At 41.9% G+C, this 18696-nt stretch overlaps 1 protein-coding gene across 1 annotated transcript in view; it reads right to left on the reverse strand.

The window, feature by feature from the left end:
* The window catches only part of SP3 (Sp3 transcription factor), a 52126-nt gene extending 39396 nt beyond the window's left edge, over window positions 1-12730 (reverse strand). Inside the window, exons 1-4 of the mRNA XM_069068429.1 lie at window positions 12583-12730; window positions 11833-11978; window positions 11278-11391; window positions 1970-3344 (exon numbers count right to left, since the gene is read on the reverse strand). Coding sequence (XP_068924530.1) covers window positions 1970-3344; window positions 11278-11391; window positions 11833-11978; window positions 12583-12589 — 1642 coding nt within the window. The 5' untranslated portion in view covers window positions 12590-12730. The remainder of the gene's footprint in view (window positions 1-1969; window positions 3345-11277; window positions 11392-11832; window positions 11979-12582) is intronic.
* Window positions 12731-18696: the final 5966 nt, after the last annotated feature.

Below are 18696 nucleotides of genomic sequence, written 5' to 3' on the forward strand. Positions count from 1 at the left end.
ATTGGGGGAAGAGGTATTCAGTAGGCTCGATATTTTGGGGTGGGGGAATAGGGGAAAGATGGAAAGAAAATCTGTAACTTAAAATCTTGTGGAAATGAATATTGAAAACTAAAAATAAACAACAAAAAAAAGAATTATGAAAGAAATCTGCATTAAAAAAAAAACTATACTGTACACTACAGCATTCTCTCCATCTCTCCATGTCTGACTCCTTGGCTCAGAGCTCCAAAGCCTCCCCCCAACCCCGAGGAATAAAAAGTAAAACCTCCAAGTGAAAGCAAAACAACAAAAGGATAGGGGATCTGGCTTGAGACCCCACCCCCCAAGGTAGGCCAAGAAAGGAGACCTTTGCCCCGCTCCACCCACATGACCATGGGTGTCTGTCTTCCTTCTGGCTCAGGTACTGCATGTCTATCCCCAGCTCCCAAGCGCTATCAGTCCTCTCCTGACTGGGTCCCTGTCCACGCCCCATTTGTGCTTAAACTATGCCAACCTCCTCCTTTCACAGCTATATGGTTCCCTTCCTGTTCCCCTCCATTCTTCCCTTCCCCACTTTCATTGGCAAATTCACTTTAAGTAGAATTCTGCTGAACTTGGTAAGTAAGTAAATAAGTAAGAACACTTAAGGAAAGCAAGAACTGTCTGTAATCTTAAGAAAGGGTCCTTCTGACTGATTCACTCCAATACCCTGCCCAACACATGCATCTCATCTACATCATCCCTGGGAAAATGATCAATCTGTGCTTGAACACTACAAGGAATGGAGAATTTGAAACCTAATAATGCAGTCCATTTTATTTTCGCATACTTCTAATTGTTATTCATAAATCTGCATCTCACACAATGATCTCAGATTTTGTCTTCTGAAGCTCCACCCCCCCCCAATAAATCAAATCTCAACACAGCAGAAACAGTCTTTTGCTTCTTTCTGTCTCACTAGAACATAGCACAGTGCTGGACACACAGTAGGCACTTTACTGAATTAAATTATTAAACTGAATATCTCTCTTAAATTTCTTCAGGCTAGAAACATCCCATTGCTTCAACAGTTTCTCACGTGATATGATTTTGCATCTGCTTACCATCCCAAATGCTTCAGACACATTTCAATTTATCAACATCACTTTTCTTAAATGTGATCCAGAAATGAATATAACCCTAAAAACATGATCTAACCAGCATAGAGTACAATGGGTATATATAAATCCTCCCACGAGATTTCCATTAATATAAGATATCATTAGCTTTTTGAGAAGTTATGTATTTATTATTGACATACTCAGCTTGTGGTTATTACTAAAATCCTGTCTTTTTACCACATAAACTGCTCTAGCCATGTGTCCCCCAAATAATACTTCCACAATTGTCTTTTTACCCTAAGTGCATGACATTTATCCCTTTTCATTTTACCTTGCTGAATTTAGAAGAAAGAGGAGCATATGGGAAGTGAACAGCTTGCTATGTAGTGACTGGGATAGGGTCAGAACCCAGGTGTCTCTTTACAATCATTCCTGTGTTCTTTCCCCAATACCACACTGGTTCCACAGTTATCTCTATGAAAAACAGAGTAATTCATAAAAATACCTAACCCAATTCCAACGTATCCAACAGAAGTACAACAGAAAAAACTGAATGCTTGTCAGTCCAGATTAAAGTATGGAGATAGAGATAAAGCTGAAAATTCAAATGTCACTAGTTAACAGTATTAGAAAATTTCTTCAGGTAGAAAAACTTTTAAATCTTAAAAAGTAGAAAGCAATCTGGAAATTATCTATTTTCCTACAAATGTAAAAAAAATTAAATATATCACTTTTTAAAAGTCTAATAGTGCTAAATCAAAAATAATTTTTATGCAAATTACAAATAATTTGCTTTGTCTAAGGCATAACATAGACATACAAGTCTATTAATTCACATACTATAAGCTGCATTTTTAAATTATTTTGCTAAAGTGTTAAATCATACATACCTGCAGGGCTATCAGCATTCTCTCCTGAGTGTAGCTGTATGCCAGTAGAATCTATAGAATTTACTGTAACTGTCTGTAGATTTGGCAACTGACCAGTGCTTAGACTAACCGGAGTTGAAGTCAAGGCTCCACCTGCTGCAACTTGACCAAGGGTGAGAGTCTGAACAGGTGTCAATGTTATTTGTTGGGCAGAAGTATTCTGTATCTGTAAGTTTTGCAAATTCTGTAAGTTCTGTACCCCCTGCACTTGAAATGTCTGCCAGGTTATCTGTCCAGAAGGAGTCACTGTTTGTGCCTGAATTAAAAAGGTTCCAGGATTCAGCTGCAACTGGAGATTTTGCAAGGCCTGCTGGGATATACTCTGGCCACCTGCTTGCACACCGTGGATTGTCTGGGGTGTGAGGCCTTGCACAATCTGAGCTTGACTAGTTGTCTGCTGAGACTCTTGGAGTTGTAGATGTTGTACAATAGGCTGTGCTGTAGAGACCTGAATATTCTGAGTCTGTGTCTCCTCAGAGACAGATGACTGGATATAGTTTCCCTGAAGATCAGAAGAGTGCACCTGACTACCAGAAGTGGTCAAGCTATTGGTGTTCTGTGGTAATATACCTGAACTATCTATAGTAACAGGCAACTGTGATGAAGAGGATGTTGGCACAAATAAATCTGTATCAGTATTAGTTTCACTAATTTCAGGAGAAACTCGATCTCCAGTCCTTTCTGAATTATCTGAACTATCCATAGCTTGTCCGGTATTTATCAAATGTCCATCAGCATTAATGCCTGCAGTCATTGTCTGAGAACTGCTGGAAAGTCCCAAAGAATCTAGATCAACACTATTGATCGGTACAAAGGTAATATTTCCTGGCAAACCAAGAGGCACATTAGCAACTACTTGGGTTTGTCCAGGAAAAGATGAACCACCAATTGTAACTCCCTGAACCTGGACTTGTCCAGTCTGTGATAAAATATTCTGAATATTAGAAGATGGTGTTCCAGAAGCAAGTAATGTTTGATTAGAGCCAGGAATGATCTGAATTTGACCACTTTCTTGATTTATACTCCCATTATCTGACGAGCCTGTGAAACCAATTTGGACCTGTTGACCATCTGTTGTTTGAATCTGAGGTATGACTTGATACTGAACGTTGGACACTGTACCATTAGATGAATCTGATCCTGATGCAACTGAAAATATTTGCTGGTTCTGCAAACTCTGAAGGGGAAGGACATATTGCCCACTTGAAGTTACTGTAGTAGTACCTGGAATTTGTACTAAATTACCAGCTTCATCCTTTATATTGGTGGATGTTGCAGGCAAAACCTCCCATCTGTTTGGAGTTTCTCCTAGTTGTACAGAAGTCAAGTCACCTGTCTGGACCCAGAAAAAAAAAAAGTTGACATGGAATCAAATAACCTACACAATACTCTATAAAACATTTGTAGTAATTCAACCACTTAACATTAAAATTATACCATTATCAGAACAGAACCTACAATCAATAGCAGTAATGTGTGAACTACATTAATTGCCACTACCAGAGGTGTTAAATAAAGCCAAGGTCACGGGCTTAATTCTCACAAATAGAACAATGTGGGGAAAAAAACTGTCCCACAAACTGATATCCCACCCCCAGTCTATGTTATCTATCACATGCTACTGATCAAAAGAGAGATTGTAAAGATATCACTCATCACTATTGGAAAAAAATATTCATAGTACCAATCTCACAAATAACAACAGTAGCATTTTTTTCCTCATTTCCCATTTTTCCTGTATATAGATTGTCTGAATATAGTTTATGTTATCTCTCCTATTAGACTGAGCTCCTGAAGGGCAGGTACTGTCTTTTGCCTTTCTTCACATGCTCAAATTTAGCACAATGCCTAGAACACAGTAGGCATTTAATAAATGCTCACTGACTTTTGCTTTGAAAATGTAATACACTAAAAGTACTCTTCTTCCAATTTTGCTTTCAAGTCTTATCAGCTTGGGGTGGCTAGGTAGCGCAGTGAATAGAGCACCAGCCCTGTAGTCAGGAGGATCTAAGTTCAAATCCATCCTCAGACACTTAACACATAAACTAGCCATGTGGTCAAGTCATTTAACCCCAATTGCCCTACCTCCCCCCCTCCAAAAAGAAATTTAAAAAAAAAAAAAGAAATTTTAAGAGGCGGCTAGGTGGCACAGACAATAGAGCATGGGCCCTGGAATCAGGAGGAGCTGAGTTCAAATCCGCCTCAGACACTTGACACACTTAACAGCCATGTGACTTTGGGCAAGTCACTTAACCCCAATTGCCCTCCAAAAAGCAAAATAAAATAAAGTCTATCAGCTGCTTAATTATAAAAAAAAAAATCTGTGCACTAATGCTATTAATTTCAAATTCAAAGATAAGAATTCATTCTATATTACCACACTTCTAGAGTAGCATTTCCCAAACTAACTGGCCAGATATCTTAGGTTTTGAAATACAATGAACAAGTCCATAAATCATGGGGGGAGGGCCTAAAATACACTCAGGATAGAAAGGTTGGGAAAATTTTGGAGGAAAAGAAAACTAAACCTATTTTCATGCCACAAAACAGACCCACCCACCCCTGCAATGCACAGTATAAAATTTCATAATGAGTGAGGGAATAATATCAATGGCACCAAAATTTCTCTCACAGGTCCCCAAATCATATTGTGTGACTCAAGAAGTCCTATAAGACAATTTGTGTTATGTTGTTCTAGAGTAAATTTATACTTAACTCCTCTTCTACCGTGTTTCCCCGATAAGACCTATCCCGAAAATAAGCCCTCCCCTTACTGTGTAAGATTCCTCTAAAATAAGCCCTCCCCTGAAAATAAGCCCTATTGAGATTGCTACTGTAGTGAAGGTGATCCCCTGCGCTACACACTACATTACGGTACCCTCTATATGCACCGTCCCCCTCCCCCCCCCGGTGAAACGCAAGCCGCGCTCCGAGCTGCATCCAATCAGAGCTGCAGCAGTGAGCGCATCATCCTGTTCTTCCCCAGTCATTTGCTTATTGAATAAAAGTACATTTTTTTGTTCACATTTACCTGTTTATTAAAATTGCTGTCAATGTTCATTAAAATAAGCCCTCCCCTGAAAATAAGCCCTCTGGTGTTTTTCTGTCCAAAAAAAATTAATAAGACAGTGTCTTATTATTGGGGAAACACGGTAGTAATCCATTAAAATGCTTTCTTTTCCACCGAGCTTTCAAATAAAGCAGTATAAGTGACCTACAGCTACTCCTTTTCATTAATGACAAAGGTTACTGCATAGTAATCACCTATCTCCCCAAAAGGGTTTCCCATAGAAGCTAAGGGAATATGGGGAACATGGCTGGCTACTGCTTTATAAATAACCTGTTCTTCAAAATAAAAAGCAGGCTATAGTAGATTACCAAGTACACATGATAAAACCAGTGCTCTACAACATTACAAAAATCTGAGCTCTTGCCCCCGTATTTCTTCCCAGAGGATGTCAGAGTTTAGAAAGGAGGGATAGTGACAAAAAAAGCAAACAAGGCCTAAATGCCACAAAGGAAGACACCTCCTTGCCCTGAAAACTAGGTAGTCAAGTCCTTGAGGAAGAGTACTGCTTAAGAGAACATATATACAGACTGATACTTAGCTAAACTGCTCCCCATCCACAATTACATGTCCTCATTCCCTATATCCTAATTGTCAGAACAGCCATATGTGTTCTACAGTTTCCCATAAAATTAAAATAAGGGAATTGGATTTGCATCTATTCAGTTTTCCCAACACAAACTACCTGATGACTTTTAGCAAAAAGGTCAGAGAAACCATATTTAATACATTTCTTAAAATCATTCTTTATATCTTTACAGTTGACATAAGGGCATCCAAAATTGTCTATTTCATCATACATATTTTTCAATGACCTTTTAAGTTCAATTCAAACAAACATTTGTTAAAACACTACTCAAAATTTCATACTAAGTACTGGAGGAGTACAATGTTCTGATTAAGATGTAGCATCCTTGCTTGCATGGTTCTCATAGTCTAGTAACAATGATGACCATGATTGTGTAAAAAATACAAAACAATACAAAAGTCTATAAAATATTTAAATAAGACCTAAGCAAAAAATATAAACCTTTACACAACAATTAAAACAAGTGTCAGGGACTATACCTTCTATCTGGTATCTAAATGACAAATCTGACTTACCTTTCCCTTTTTCCAAATGCTACAGTAGCAATCTAGATTTGGATTTCATTATCTTTATGTTTTAAATAAACTGAAAGATATTTAAATCTTTAATGAAATATTCTTAGGTTAAATTTTAATCCAAATGTTCAAAGTTTACCCTAGCTTGCTATTAAAACAAATTTATTTGGGTATCAATATTTCTATTAAAAGCAAGGTGATTTTAAATACTGATTACAAAATCTTCCCTTTTCTTCTTTTTCTATGGGGGAAGATATTTAAAGGTAAACATCCTTACTGGAGGTGTTTCTTTTTACAGATTTACCACCTTCTTGCAAACACAGATAATCCAATCCTATCCAATGCCAACTTACACAACTAACAACCTACAACCATCTGAAGAAAAAGAAGTTTCTTGACAACAAAATCATCTGTCACACTTGAAAATTTGATTAAGGCAGACCACACATCCCTCATCTTCACACTATGTATCACCTAGTGAAGCTTTCTCAGCTTCCATATTGTTACTTACTCATACTGAATTTACCACTTCACTAAGTCTCACATTTTTTAAGTGCAAATACTGTCTAACCATGCCTTCTCAATCTAATAAAGCTGATTTTTCTGAACCCAAATGTATAATTTTCCATTTAGTCCTATTAAATTCAGTTGTTTTAGACTCAGACTAAAGGAAAAAAATTTCTAAATCAAATCAGTGTAGTGAATAGAATAGGCTTGAAGTCAATAATACCTGGGTTCAAATCTTCCTCAAACACTTACTAGTCTATGCAACCCTGGGCAAGTAGCTTACATTTCTAAAATTCCAGCTATAAAATGGGGTTAAACAATAGTACTCATCTCAGAGTTGTAAAAATTAAATACTATTTATTTCCTTTCAGGATACTTCACAATGCATTCTCTTAGCATTTCAGAGCAACTGTACAGTTTTGCAATTCAAAGCATTTTAAAAAGGAATCTTGTTCGAAGCATACCTCTAAAAGGTAATAATATACTGCTAGCACCTTAACCATGTACAGATCACTTAACCTCTACATACCTCAAGCCCTAGGAATTCACTTAGGTCATAGCCTAGGTAAAAGGAGTGTTACTGCTCCAAAAATTCCTTTCTCTTGTGGACACTGAAGACAACCCAATTAAATTTGAGTAGCAAAAGTAATGAGTTACAAAAACCCTTGTGGGTGTATAATGCTTTACAAAACCAAAATAAATACCATTAAGAAACGAGCAAAATAAAGGAATGGAAGCAGGTTCCAAAATGTACAGGCAAAGGAAGGGATAGCAGTTTTTCAGTTTGCTTTTAAAGGAAGCATTTTGTGCTCCACAAGCACATAATGTACTTGCTGGTCAACCAAACCACCAATTTTAAGACCTGAAAGGGAAAGATGTCACGTGTTTCCCCAGCTAGTTGTGTGTTAATGAATGATTTAAGAGATTTTAAATGAAATCTATATTGGAAGATGGCATTTCTCAAAACTAGTACTTCTGAAATACCATCAATTCATAATACTCTAAATGAGGAACCCATCCTTCCACAATACATAAATACTCAGTCAGTCAGCCACCCATTGCTTAGGATAGCCCAGAGGTGGCACCAACGTTAGGTTGGTTGCTATGGCAATTCATTGCAGCTGCATTCTCCAGAGCAACCAGGCATTAAAATATGGGATGGGGGATGGATTTTCTTCCTGCAGACAAGAGAATTCATAGACTACCTGTAAATGAGCACTCACTGTATTCCTGGGACAATCTACAATATCTATTATCACTATTTTAACATCTCTGTCCATTCAAACTGCTTAAGAGTTGCTAAGAGGAAAGAGTTAAACTGGATATGAAAACCTATGTTAGGTCAGCAGTATGTGATGGAGGAGATAGTCCTTCATATATTCCATTCAACTACAAATCTTAGAAATTCTTTCAAAATTCTCTGGCTTCTTTCAAGACAAATGCCACTTTGTACAGGAAGCCTTCCCAGTTCTACCAGAAAGATTACTTTCCTTACTCTGTATATATCTCGTATGTGATAGTAATTTAAATGCCATCTCCATTAGAATGTAAACTCCTTGGGGTGACTATTTTGGTGTTTTTGCTTCTTTGCAGCCAAACCCTCAGCACAATGCCTGCCACAGAATAATAAGCACTTAATATATGTTTGTTGATTTATTGGATTCTGAGTGACTGGATTACTAATGATTAGTGTATGCAAATGCTGTTTAATATAATTTATAACGAATAGTAAAACCATCAGTTTAAAAGGATAGTGCTTGTGTTTTCTTACAACAGCTAATGCAAAAATGTACCTTTTGTCAACTTTCAATCAAAGAACCACTCATTAAGAACTAAATTCTGTGCTAACAATGCAACATTAAATTAGAAACCTTTACCCACATAGCAGGCAATCTTTTGCAAGTTTCCTGTCCATAGTACAGTATGTATATGGAGTACAGGTAATGTTAAACTAATAACCCCAAATTTCACATCTATGCAACTTGTGTTAATTAATGCTGCTATGAAGAGTATCTTTTTAACTTCGAAATGTATATCCTTTAATAAAGACTTCAAATGAAGTACCTAAGTAAAGACAAAAGGGCACTGGATTCTTGTCATAACTGCCTTTTGAGACTTGTCCACCCATGGTCAAGGTCACTTTCATAAGGAGCAACGGATTCTGAGTGAGACAACCTGAGTTAGTTATCCCAGCTCAGTCACTTACCACTTTGGGACCTTGGGCAAGTACTTACCCTCCTCCCTGGGTCTCAGTTTCATCATCTTCTAGAAAATGAAGGAAAAGACTAGGAGATTTCCAAGGTCCTTTCTATTTCTACATCTATGATCTTATCAATACTTTCCTGTGCAGAATTCATGATCTAAAGACCCAAGTTAAACTGAACTTCACAAAACTGCAGAAGCAAAGCTCCACTTCAGCCACCTGCCTTTTCAATTGCCTTTTTTCCCAAAAATGTTAAATGCAAAACCTAAGCCTTAAATTATACACATGGGTTTATAAAGTATATTAGTAAGTTATGTACCTTTCATACTAACAGAAATTAATTTCTAAAGCACTTAGGCAATGTGTCCAACGAAAAATATGCTTGTCCATGGGACTAACGCCTCTTTATTTTCTATGACAAAAAAGCCTGAAATTCATTTCTGAACTAGAAAGATATTTTTCCTAAGGCTAATATTCAAATCAGTCTTAAATTTTACTCAAAATAAATACTTCTATGCACATGGGCCAGAAACTATTTCTTTCTTCCTGTCTTAAGTTCACCTGGCGGGAAGTTTGATTTAGTGCTATCAAGGAGCCCAAGGGAGGAGCTAAAAGCAGAAAGGTAGCAACTCAGCTTCTTTCCTGCCACAACTGGCTAGAAGGGCACCCTTCTACTTGTATGGCTGACATACATCTCTGTTTACACATACTTCCTCCTAATCCTCCCAATCTCCCATTTGTAAACTGATACTAAACTTGCTAAGTTTCAGTCAAAAAAAATAGTGAAAAAAAGAATCCACTTCACAATTTTACTTTTACAATAGTCTTCTGTTAGTCATTGGACCTATTTTTATGCCCATTTGGAAAGGAATAGTAAAATAGAACAAAGTTATCAATACTTGAAAATCGATCATGACTATCAATCTTTAACTTACCATACAACAGCTATGTCTTTCACATCATTTTTAGCTAGAATTTATCTAATACTGCTCTTGCCATTAAAAAAAAAACCTTAAATTACACTTTTAGTGCATTAAAATGAAGTTAGTTTGTTTTTTTCAAAAAGAACAATGGAATCCTTTGTTTCACTTTGGCAAAGTATTTCAAATCTCTCTAGTGTATAGCTTTGCACATTTATAACAAAAAAAAATCTAACAATCAAAAGTCTTAAGCTCAACTTGAAAATCTACAGAGGTCACTTAAGTATAAACATGGAAGAAAACAAGTATTTATTGGCAAATTGGATAATCAAAATATCTTAAAAATAGGAATAAACTGACTGCCACACTCACTATAACCAAAGAATGACTTTGGATAATACTAGCATTTTAACAAGTAGAATATGCTGAAAAGTTACTAAAACAGAAATATTGATCCTAAGGTTGTAATTCAAATACTATATCCCTGAAGTTCAAAACTAAAGTGCTCCAAAAATTGTTTCCAGGTAATTTGCAATGGACCTTCATTTAAACTTATCAGTCTTCACATTTCCCCCCAAAAACTCCCAAAATACTATAAAACCATTACAACAGTACAGCCAAGTCTGTCAAACTGGCAGTCCTAATTATCCTAAACAATGATCAATGCAAGGCCAGGTTTGGACATGTGATTTGTTTTGGCAGACAAAATCATAGGCATACATTAACTTGCACAGAAGTAAAAATTCTCATATATAATACTCGGTTTTTATTGTTGGTATTTACATTAAATTTCTAAAGACAAATAAATCCCCCAGGTTAGTTGATGTTTAAATTTCATCATTCCTTCACACGTGAATATTCATGTATGTTGCAGTTATGCAAATGGCAGAAATGAACAATGTGCTTGATCACCAAATAGCAATCTGCATTATTTCTACAGGGCCAAACACGTCTAAACGTTCACAAAGAGGAAGCCTTAACTTTCTCTACGATTCATAAATTGAGACTGTGAAATCGACCAAACCGCCAGCAGGCAAGGCTCTCAAGGCAAAGACACTAGTGGACAACAAAGCCTGGGCTGTGCTGGCCGCTTCGGCCGATAAAAGCATCAGAAAACAGCGTTCGGCGATGGAGTTTGCAGCACTGCGAGGAACTGCTCCAACATCCATTTTGGAGTGAGTGCTCTTCCCCACCCGCCTTTCCAGGCTTCATTTTGTGGAGCATTCTCTGCGAGGTGCTGCAGTGACAATGGAGGGGGAAGCCTAGGCTGGTTCCTGATTTAAGCAGAGAGAGGAAGGAAAGCAAACAAAACGGCTCCCTCCCCTACCTTCCCCGGCTCCCTATTTCTGCAAGAAAACGCGGGGACGGCGGGCAGGCCAGGGCGGGGGGCGGGGGGGTCCCCGGGCAGGCCGGGGCGGGGAGGGGGGGCGGGCTGGGGGAGGGGCAGGGCCGAGCGCGCCCGACTTACCGCCCCGGCGGGGTGATTCCCGGCGGCGGCCGGCTCCTCCTCGTCGTCGGGCAATGGCGGCCCTATCTTGCTGCAGGTAGCGGCCAGCAGAGCGAGCGGTGACGGCTGAGTGTCCTACCCCCAATGGGCGGGTTCAGAAAGGAGAAAGGAGGGGAGGGGGTGGCGGTTACAGCCGAGCGCGGCTCACACAGGAAGTACGACTCCTTCCCTCCAGCGGCCGCCCGCCCTCTCGCTCTCGCTCTCGCTCTCGGCGCGCGCACACACCCCACCAGCTTCGAGCTGCGCGCCCGGGCCTCTACCTTCCGCCCGCCCGGAACCCCCCGGGAGGGCACCGCGGGGAGGGGGAGGGGGAGAGCGAGCGAAGGCACGGGGAGGGGGGGGGGGGGGGGGGGGGAGGCGGCGGGCGGGGGCGGGCTCCGGGGGGGGGGGGGGGAGGGGGGGGGGGGGGAGGAGGAAAAGAAGGGGGGGAGGGGGAGGAGGGGAGGGGAGAGGAGAGGGGAGGAGAAAGAGTGCGAGGGGGAGTTTGGGCATGGGCTGGAGGAGCTCCTTCCTTACCTGGGCCGCCGCCGCTGCCGCCGCCGCCGCCGCCGCGCCGTTTCCGTGCTGCAGATACTCGCCGTGGCCGCCGCCGCTGCTGCCGCCGCCGCCGCTGTCCACGTCTAAGGCAGCCATTTCCTCTTGTTTCACAGGCTTTTCGGGAGCTGTAGGCGCCGCGGGGGGGCCGAGGGGGAGGGGAAGGAGGGGGGTGCCGGGCGGTGAGAGCTAGAAATTACTATAGAAAGCCCAGACTGAAAATCTCTCCCCTCCCCCCTCCCCTCTCCCCCACCCCCTGGGCTGGTGGCTCGCTCGCTCCCTCCCTCCCTCCTTCCTCCTCCTCTTTCCCCCGCCCGCCACGGCTGCCTGTAACCCTCCTCCTCCTCCTCCTCTTTTCCTCCTCCTCCTCCCCGCGCTGCCCCTGCCCCCTCTCCTCTCCTCTCCTCCCCTTTCCCTCCTCGCCGCTCTCACTCGCGCTCTCTCCTCTCGCACGGTCGGTCACCCACACGCACACCGGAGGGATGCGCTCCCAGCGGGACTCGGGGCCCAGGCTTGGGACGGCGCTTCGGGGGTTGGGGGGGGCACGGGATTCCTAGGAGCGGACGGTGGCCGGGGAAGGAGAAAGCAGGGAGGGAGGCTGTGCCCCCGCCCCGCACACACTCACACTTCTCAGCCTCACACACACACTCGGAGGCGGCAGCGGCTGCGGCGGCGGCCCCGGGGTGGTTGGGACTGGCTGCGGGGAGTGCTCTCTCACTCTGCTTTACGTACCGGTCATAGTGTGTTTAGGGCACCTCAGGCGGGACTCCCCGCCGCCTTACACATGGTGTGGAGCGGAGGCGGCGGCGGCGGGAGAGGATGCGGGAAGCGGCGGCGGACACGGCCGGAGCGGTCCGGGGGATTTTTTTTCCTATTTTGATTGACTGTGCGGGAAACACAAAAGGTGGAGCCTCTAGCCCGAAAGGGGGGAAGAGGGTGACAGCCCGCCCGGAAGTCCCGCCCCTCTTCTCCCCGTTCATTCGCCGCTACGCTCCCCGCCGGACGTTCTCATTGGTTGGGAAGCCCGTCGCTCGCTCGCCCAGGCGCCTCGCTTCCTGTTTGCCCCCCCGGGTGGAAGGGGAGAGACAATGAGCGGCCGCGGCGGCTTCGGTTCCCGAGCGCGGCTTCTGCTCGCCCGTTACCCCGCTGTGCCTGCCTTGCTTGCTGGCTGCCGCTCTCCAGTCCGAGGTCCAGGCCTCTCCCCCCTCGTCAGCGCTCGGGAGCCAGCCGTGCAGGCCCCGCCAGGCGCCAACGTTAGGAAGGAGGGGTGGGATGAAAAGGAAATCCGTCCCCTGTGGCTTGGGCTCCCGCTCGGCGATTCCTCCATCCTGGCGGCGGCCGGATCTCCCCTGGGCCTCGCTCAGCCCGAAACTCCGCTGCTCCTCTGCCAAGAGGCCGTGGCTGAGCCCCGGGGCTGCTGCTGCCGCCACCACCGCCTTCGTCGCCTCCGCCGCTGCTGCTGCTGAGCAAACCAGACCCGCCCCACGAGCCCGGGGGGAGGGCGCTGGTATTGGGGGAGACACCCCCTCCGAGGCTGGAGGAGGATTTCCTCGCCCTCACTCGCTCTTGCTCTCCTTTTCTGTTAAAGCCACTGGGTTTCTCATCCTTTTCAGGCTTTGCCGCCTCACCAGGCAGGGATGGAAACAAAAAGAATTCCCAATCTTCACCCACAACAAAGAGCCAAGAGTTACTGCTCACCTAAGACACCAAAAACACTAGGGGCTACTTGATTTATTTATATATATATGTGCACATGCAATTTGTGTGCGTGTTTGTATCCACATGTCTGTGCATATGTACCGTATGTCACAAATGAGGTAGAATTTTAGAGTCGAAACACATCTTTTTTATTTTTCATGAACTTGCATTTTTCCAAGCTTCCTAATCCTTACCCTTGGTGCTGAGCCAAATACATTTTTTTAAATAAGCTTATCTTCCAACAGTCAACGTTTTTAAGATACAGTAGAGGGTTTTCTTTCTTGGAGCATTTTAAATTTTATGTTTTAATTTGGATATTTATTGGGCCAGCTTTAGATTACTTGAATTCTTTTTATCTTATTCAGTCACTGGAGGAGAAAAAGTACTGGACTTGTTTGCCAATTGGAAGAAATGTCTACCTACGACTTACACATTTGGTTGCCAAAAAAGCAGTTCAGAGCAAGAGGTGAAAATGCTGTCCATAACACACCTGCTATGTATTTTTTTTTTTAAAGCACTAAAGCTTTCTTGTGCCAACTATCATAAATAAAGTCTTCCAGTGGAAAACTTTACCAGGCTGTGAAGCCCCAGAACCATTAGCAATGGCCTCAGTAATCTGAATAGCAAAATTTCTTTGCCTGGTGAAAGATCCCTCCTGAATTTGCATCTCACCAAGGCAGTCCTTTTTAACTTTTTGGCTTTGGTTGTGTTAAACCTGGAACTGACAGGAAGCTGATTCATATACCTAACTAAGAAGCATGAACATACAGGAAAGATAACTTGAAATGTGAGTTCCTCTTTGCACAAATAGTTATCTCCTTTGGTTTCATTTTCATGTAGTAGAAGCTACAGATATTTACGCTTTGAACATAAGTGACACAGTAAATGTACAATATATACATAAAGACTGATTCCATAATTATTCGATGCCCTCCCCAGAAATTATTTCATATTTACATATCTTTATACAAGCTGTCCCTTTCTTCTTCCACTAAGTAAAATGAGATTTTCATTTTTGTTTTGGTAGCCCAGGTGCCTAGCATTTGCTTGGTACATAACAGACAATAAATGCTTGTTCAACTGAATTTGACATATCCATGCAGTTTCTCTAATGCACCCCAAACAGCTGAGCTCATTGTTCTGCACTGTGAGTTTAGGATATTTGTATTGATGCACTAACTCATTGGGTATAGCTAGCTAAGATAGACTAGTGCCTGGACTTGGTGTCAGGGAGACCAGACTTCAAATACTGCCCTGAATATTTATTAACTACATGACCTGGGGCAAGTTGCAGAACCGCTCCCAGCCTCCTAGCCTCAGTTTCCTCATCTGTAAAAAATGAGCATAATTGGATTTGAGTGTCTCCATGGTCTCTTCCAACTCTACTTTCATGTCATGATCTAGTCATATGCCATGCTTTGAAAATTGGTGAAATAGAATAGCTTTATTTTCCTTGAAAAACAAGATAATGATTATCCGGGGAGGGAAAATGGCCTTTTCTTAAGTATCCGTGATCCAAGCTTAACAAGTGGTTTAAGCAAAACTGCTTTGTTTTCTTAAATGTCAACTTTTCCGTAACAATTGCTACAAAACACAAGAAATGAGAGTTGCAGTTATTTAATGTTAAAGGATGATATGTGCTAGTTACCATTAGAGTTGCAGAGGTGAGTCATGCTTGCTCTTTTAGTCCTCCTGACTTGGGATGTTAACAATCTTCATCTTTTCTCCTCCGAAATAGAATTAGTCACAAAGTGATGGTGCTCTTTCATCAAACTATCTAAGATTAGCCCTTTTTTCTATATGCTAATGACTTGGGTCTTGGTTGTCTATTTTTTTTTTTTGCTTACCTCATCTCCCATGGCCTCAATTATCACCTCAATTCATATGACTCTGAAGTCCATATCTCTACCCACCAAGTCTCCTCAGAGTTTCAGTTACATACTTCGATCTGCTTCTTGGATATCTGCCCAGGGAGTCAGCTAAACCTTAGACTTGTCCAAAACAGAAATTGTCTCCCCCCAAAATCAACTTCCCCTAATTATATCTCTCCATCTTTCCAGGCACCAAAATTCTTGACCTGGTGGGGGTCATCTTTAATTCCACCCCCATCCTAAACATCTAATTGATTGTCAAATATTATTGATTCTATTTCCACGACATTTCTTACCTTTCCCTTAGGTCTCACTACAGCCAGTATCATTCAAGCCTTCATCTTTTCTTGCACAGGATAGACTATTCTCCCTCCTTTTCTATTGAATTCAGTGCCTGGCTCACAGTGTTCTTCAAACCAAATCTAGCTCTTATTCAAGAGAAAATATACATATTCCCATAAATATCCTAACTTCTAGGTTCCTCATTCTACTCAACTTTCATGACCTTCAGTCTACCTCAGCTACCATTAAACATACTGTCACCCACAAGTATTCTACTTCCATGCTGAAAAAGGCTGGACTTCCTTTGCCTTCTTTCCTTCCATCTCTTCCTAAGCCTCCCCCAATGACCAGCCACCCAGTCAGTGGGTTAGCACTTATTAGGCACTCTCTGTCAGACACTGTGCTGCAGATACAAAGGCAAAAGTATGGTCCCTGCCTTCAAAGATCTTATATTCAAATGGAGGGACAGCATGCAAATAACTGTACATACAAGATATATTCGGTGTAAATGATAATCTCAGAATCTGCATTAGCAATGGGTGGGGGAAGAGAGACAGGAAAAGGCATCTAGCATAAGATTTGAACTAAATCTTAAAAGAAGCCAGTTGAGGCAGGAGAGCATTCCAGAAATTGGGGTGGAGGGGGAACAGCCTGTTAATAATCAATGGTGTATTGTGTATAAGGAATTGTAAATAGGCCAGTGTTGGGGGATTATAGAATATGTGGAAGTTAGTAAAGTGTAAAGGCTGGAAAAGTAGGAAAGAGACCAGGTTATAAAGGGTTTATATGCCAAATAGCATGTTATATTGGATCCTGAAAGTGAGAGGGAGCCACTTAAGTTTATTTAGTAGTGGGGGAGGAAGAAAAGAAGCATTAAGTACCTACTATGTGTCAGACATTCTGCTAAGCAGTTTACAACAACCTTAATCTTCACAATAATCCAGGGAGGTAAACATTATTATCCCTATTTTACATTTAAGGATACTGAGGCTGACCTCTAGTTTCACATCTCCAACTGCCTTTCAGACATCTTGAACTAGATGTCCAGTAGACATCTTTAATTCACCATGTCCAAAATGGAACTCATCTTTCCCATTAAACCCTACCCCCCGCCCCCAGCCACTTCCAAATTACTGTCACGGGCACCACCATCCTTCAGGCTCACTAAGTATCACCCTTAATTCTTCACTGTCTCATTGCTCCCTCACACCCCCAACCCCAACTCTTACATCTGATCTATTGCTAAGTCCTGTCAGTTTCAACTTTGCAATAAATGCAGCTCCATTCTCTCCTTTGCTACTGCCCCCCACTGTGGTGGAGGTCTTCATCACCTCTCAAGGGGACTATGGCAGTAGCCTGCTGGTAGGTCTGCCTGCCTCAAGTCTCTCTCTGTTGCTATCTATCCTCTCTGGCATTCAAAGCGCTTCATAATCCAGCCCCTCTCCTACTTTTTCTGTCTTCTTACACCTCACTCCTTACCATATATTCTTCAATCAGGTAACACTGGCCTCCTGGAGGTTCCTTAAACAAAACACTCCCATCTCCACTCTAGTCATTTTCTCTGGCTCTTCCCCATGCCTGGAATGTTCTTTCTCTTCATTTCCATCCATTGGCTTCCCCAATTTCCTTTAAGTCCCATCAAAAATCCCATCTCCTATAGGAAGTTTTTAATTCTAGTGCATCCCTCTTAATTATTTCCCATTTATCTTGTATATAGTTTGTATGTATTTTCTTAGTGTCTCCTTCATTAGATTGTGAGTTCTTTGAGATCTGGGACTACCTTTTGCCTCTTTTTGTATCCCCAGTGTTTAGCAGTGCCTGACTCATAGAAGGCACTTAATAAATGTTAACAAATGTTGACTGAGGAAAAATCACTTTGGGAGCTAAATGGAGGGTAGATTCGAGTGGGAAGAAATTTATGGCAAGGAGACTTTCAAATGTCTAAGGCATAAGGTGGTAAGACCTGGAAGCCAGGTGGCAACTGTGTGAGCTGGGAAGAAATGTACAGAAGAGGTTATAAGGTTGAAAGGATAAGATAGATGGCAATGGATTGAATATGTAGGGTGAGTCTGAGTAAGGAGTTACTGAGACTGGGTGACTGAAAGAATGCTTGTGACTCTGGTAGTAAGACTAAAGTTGGGAACAAGAAAGGACTTGGGTGGGGGAAGAACAATGAGCTCTTTTGGGGGTGTGCTGAATTTTGAGATGTCTGCAGGATATCCACTTTGAGATGTCCAAGAGGTAATTGGTGATCTAAAGCTCAGAAGACAGACTAGGGATAGAGAGATAGGTATTGGAATAATTTGATTAAAAAGCTCATTGAACTTATGTTAGCTAATGAGACCTGACCATTTTACCAACAGACAAACAGAGTTGTTTGGGTACTATAGAGCCAAAGTGAAATATAAAATGCCTAATTGGCAGTCCTGCAAGCTTCTTCAATTTTGATAAGGTTTAAGTATCAAGCCTCCCACAAGATTGAGAGGTAAGTTATAAGTTAATTTACTGAATACTATTATAAGTTGCTCTATTAATGTGCACAGTGGGTCTTTTATGTTTAGTATCTATTTTGTACATAGGAATGAATTATCTGTTCCATACCTAATTCATACTATTCGTTTAGTACCACTTTTTTATTCTCCCCTTTGGGGGAATCCCTACATATAAACCATAACCTAGGTTATAAATAAAATTGGCACCAGAGTAATAATTTAATGAACCAAAGAGTTTGAAAATAGGGAACCAACTCCACTCCACCCCCATTAGAGACCAGGTTTCAGTGGCTTGAACTTGGTCCAAACTATGTTCTTAGGTACAGAGGAGGGAGTAGGAGCAGTACCCTAGCCTCTGTGGGCCCAGAAGTACTTCCTTCATGTTAGAACATGATTCTTTTACCCTACTCTAGGCTTCTACCTGAATTTAAAAGCCCCTATAACTCACCTCTGCCTTAGCTGTTCAACCTTTCCTCTTAACCTCCAAAAACCAACCTCCTTCC

This window comes from Petaurus breviceps, unplaced genomic scaffold (assembly GCF_028583685.1).
Source record: "Petaurus breviceps papuanus isolate PSGF00001 unplaced genomic scaffold, PetGlider_PUasm1.0 90763, whole genome shotgun sequence".
In the NCBI taxonomy this organism is placed as follows: Eukaryota; Metazoa; Chordata; class Mammalia; order Diprotodontia; family Petauridae; genus Petaurus; species Petaurus breviceps.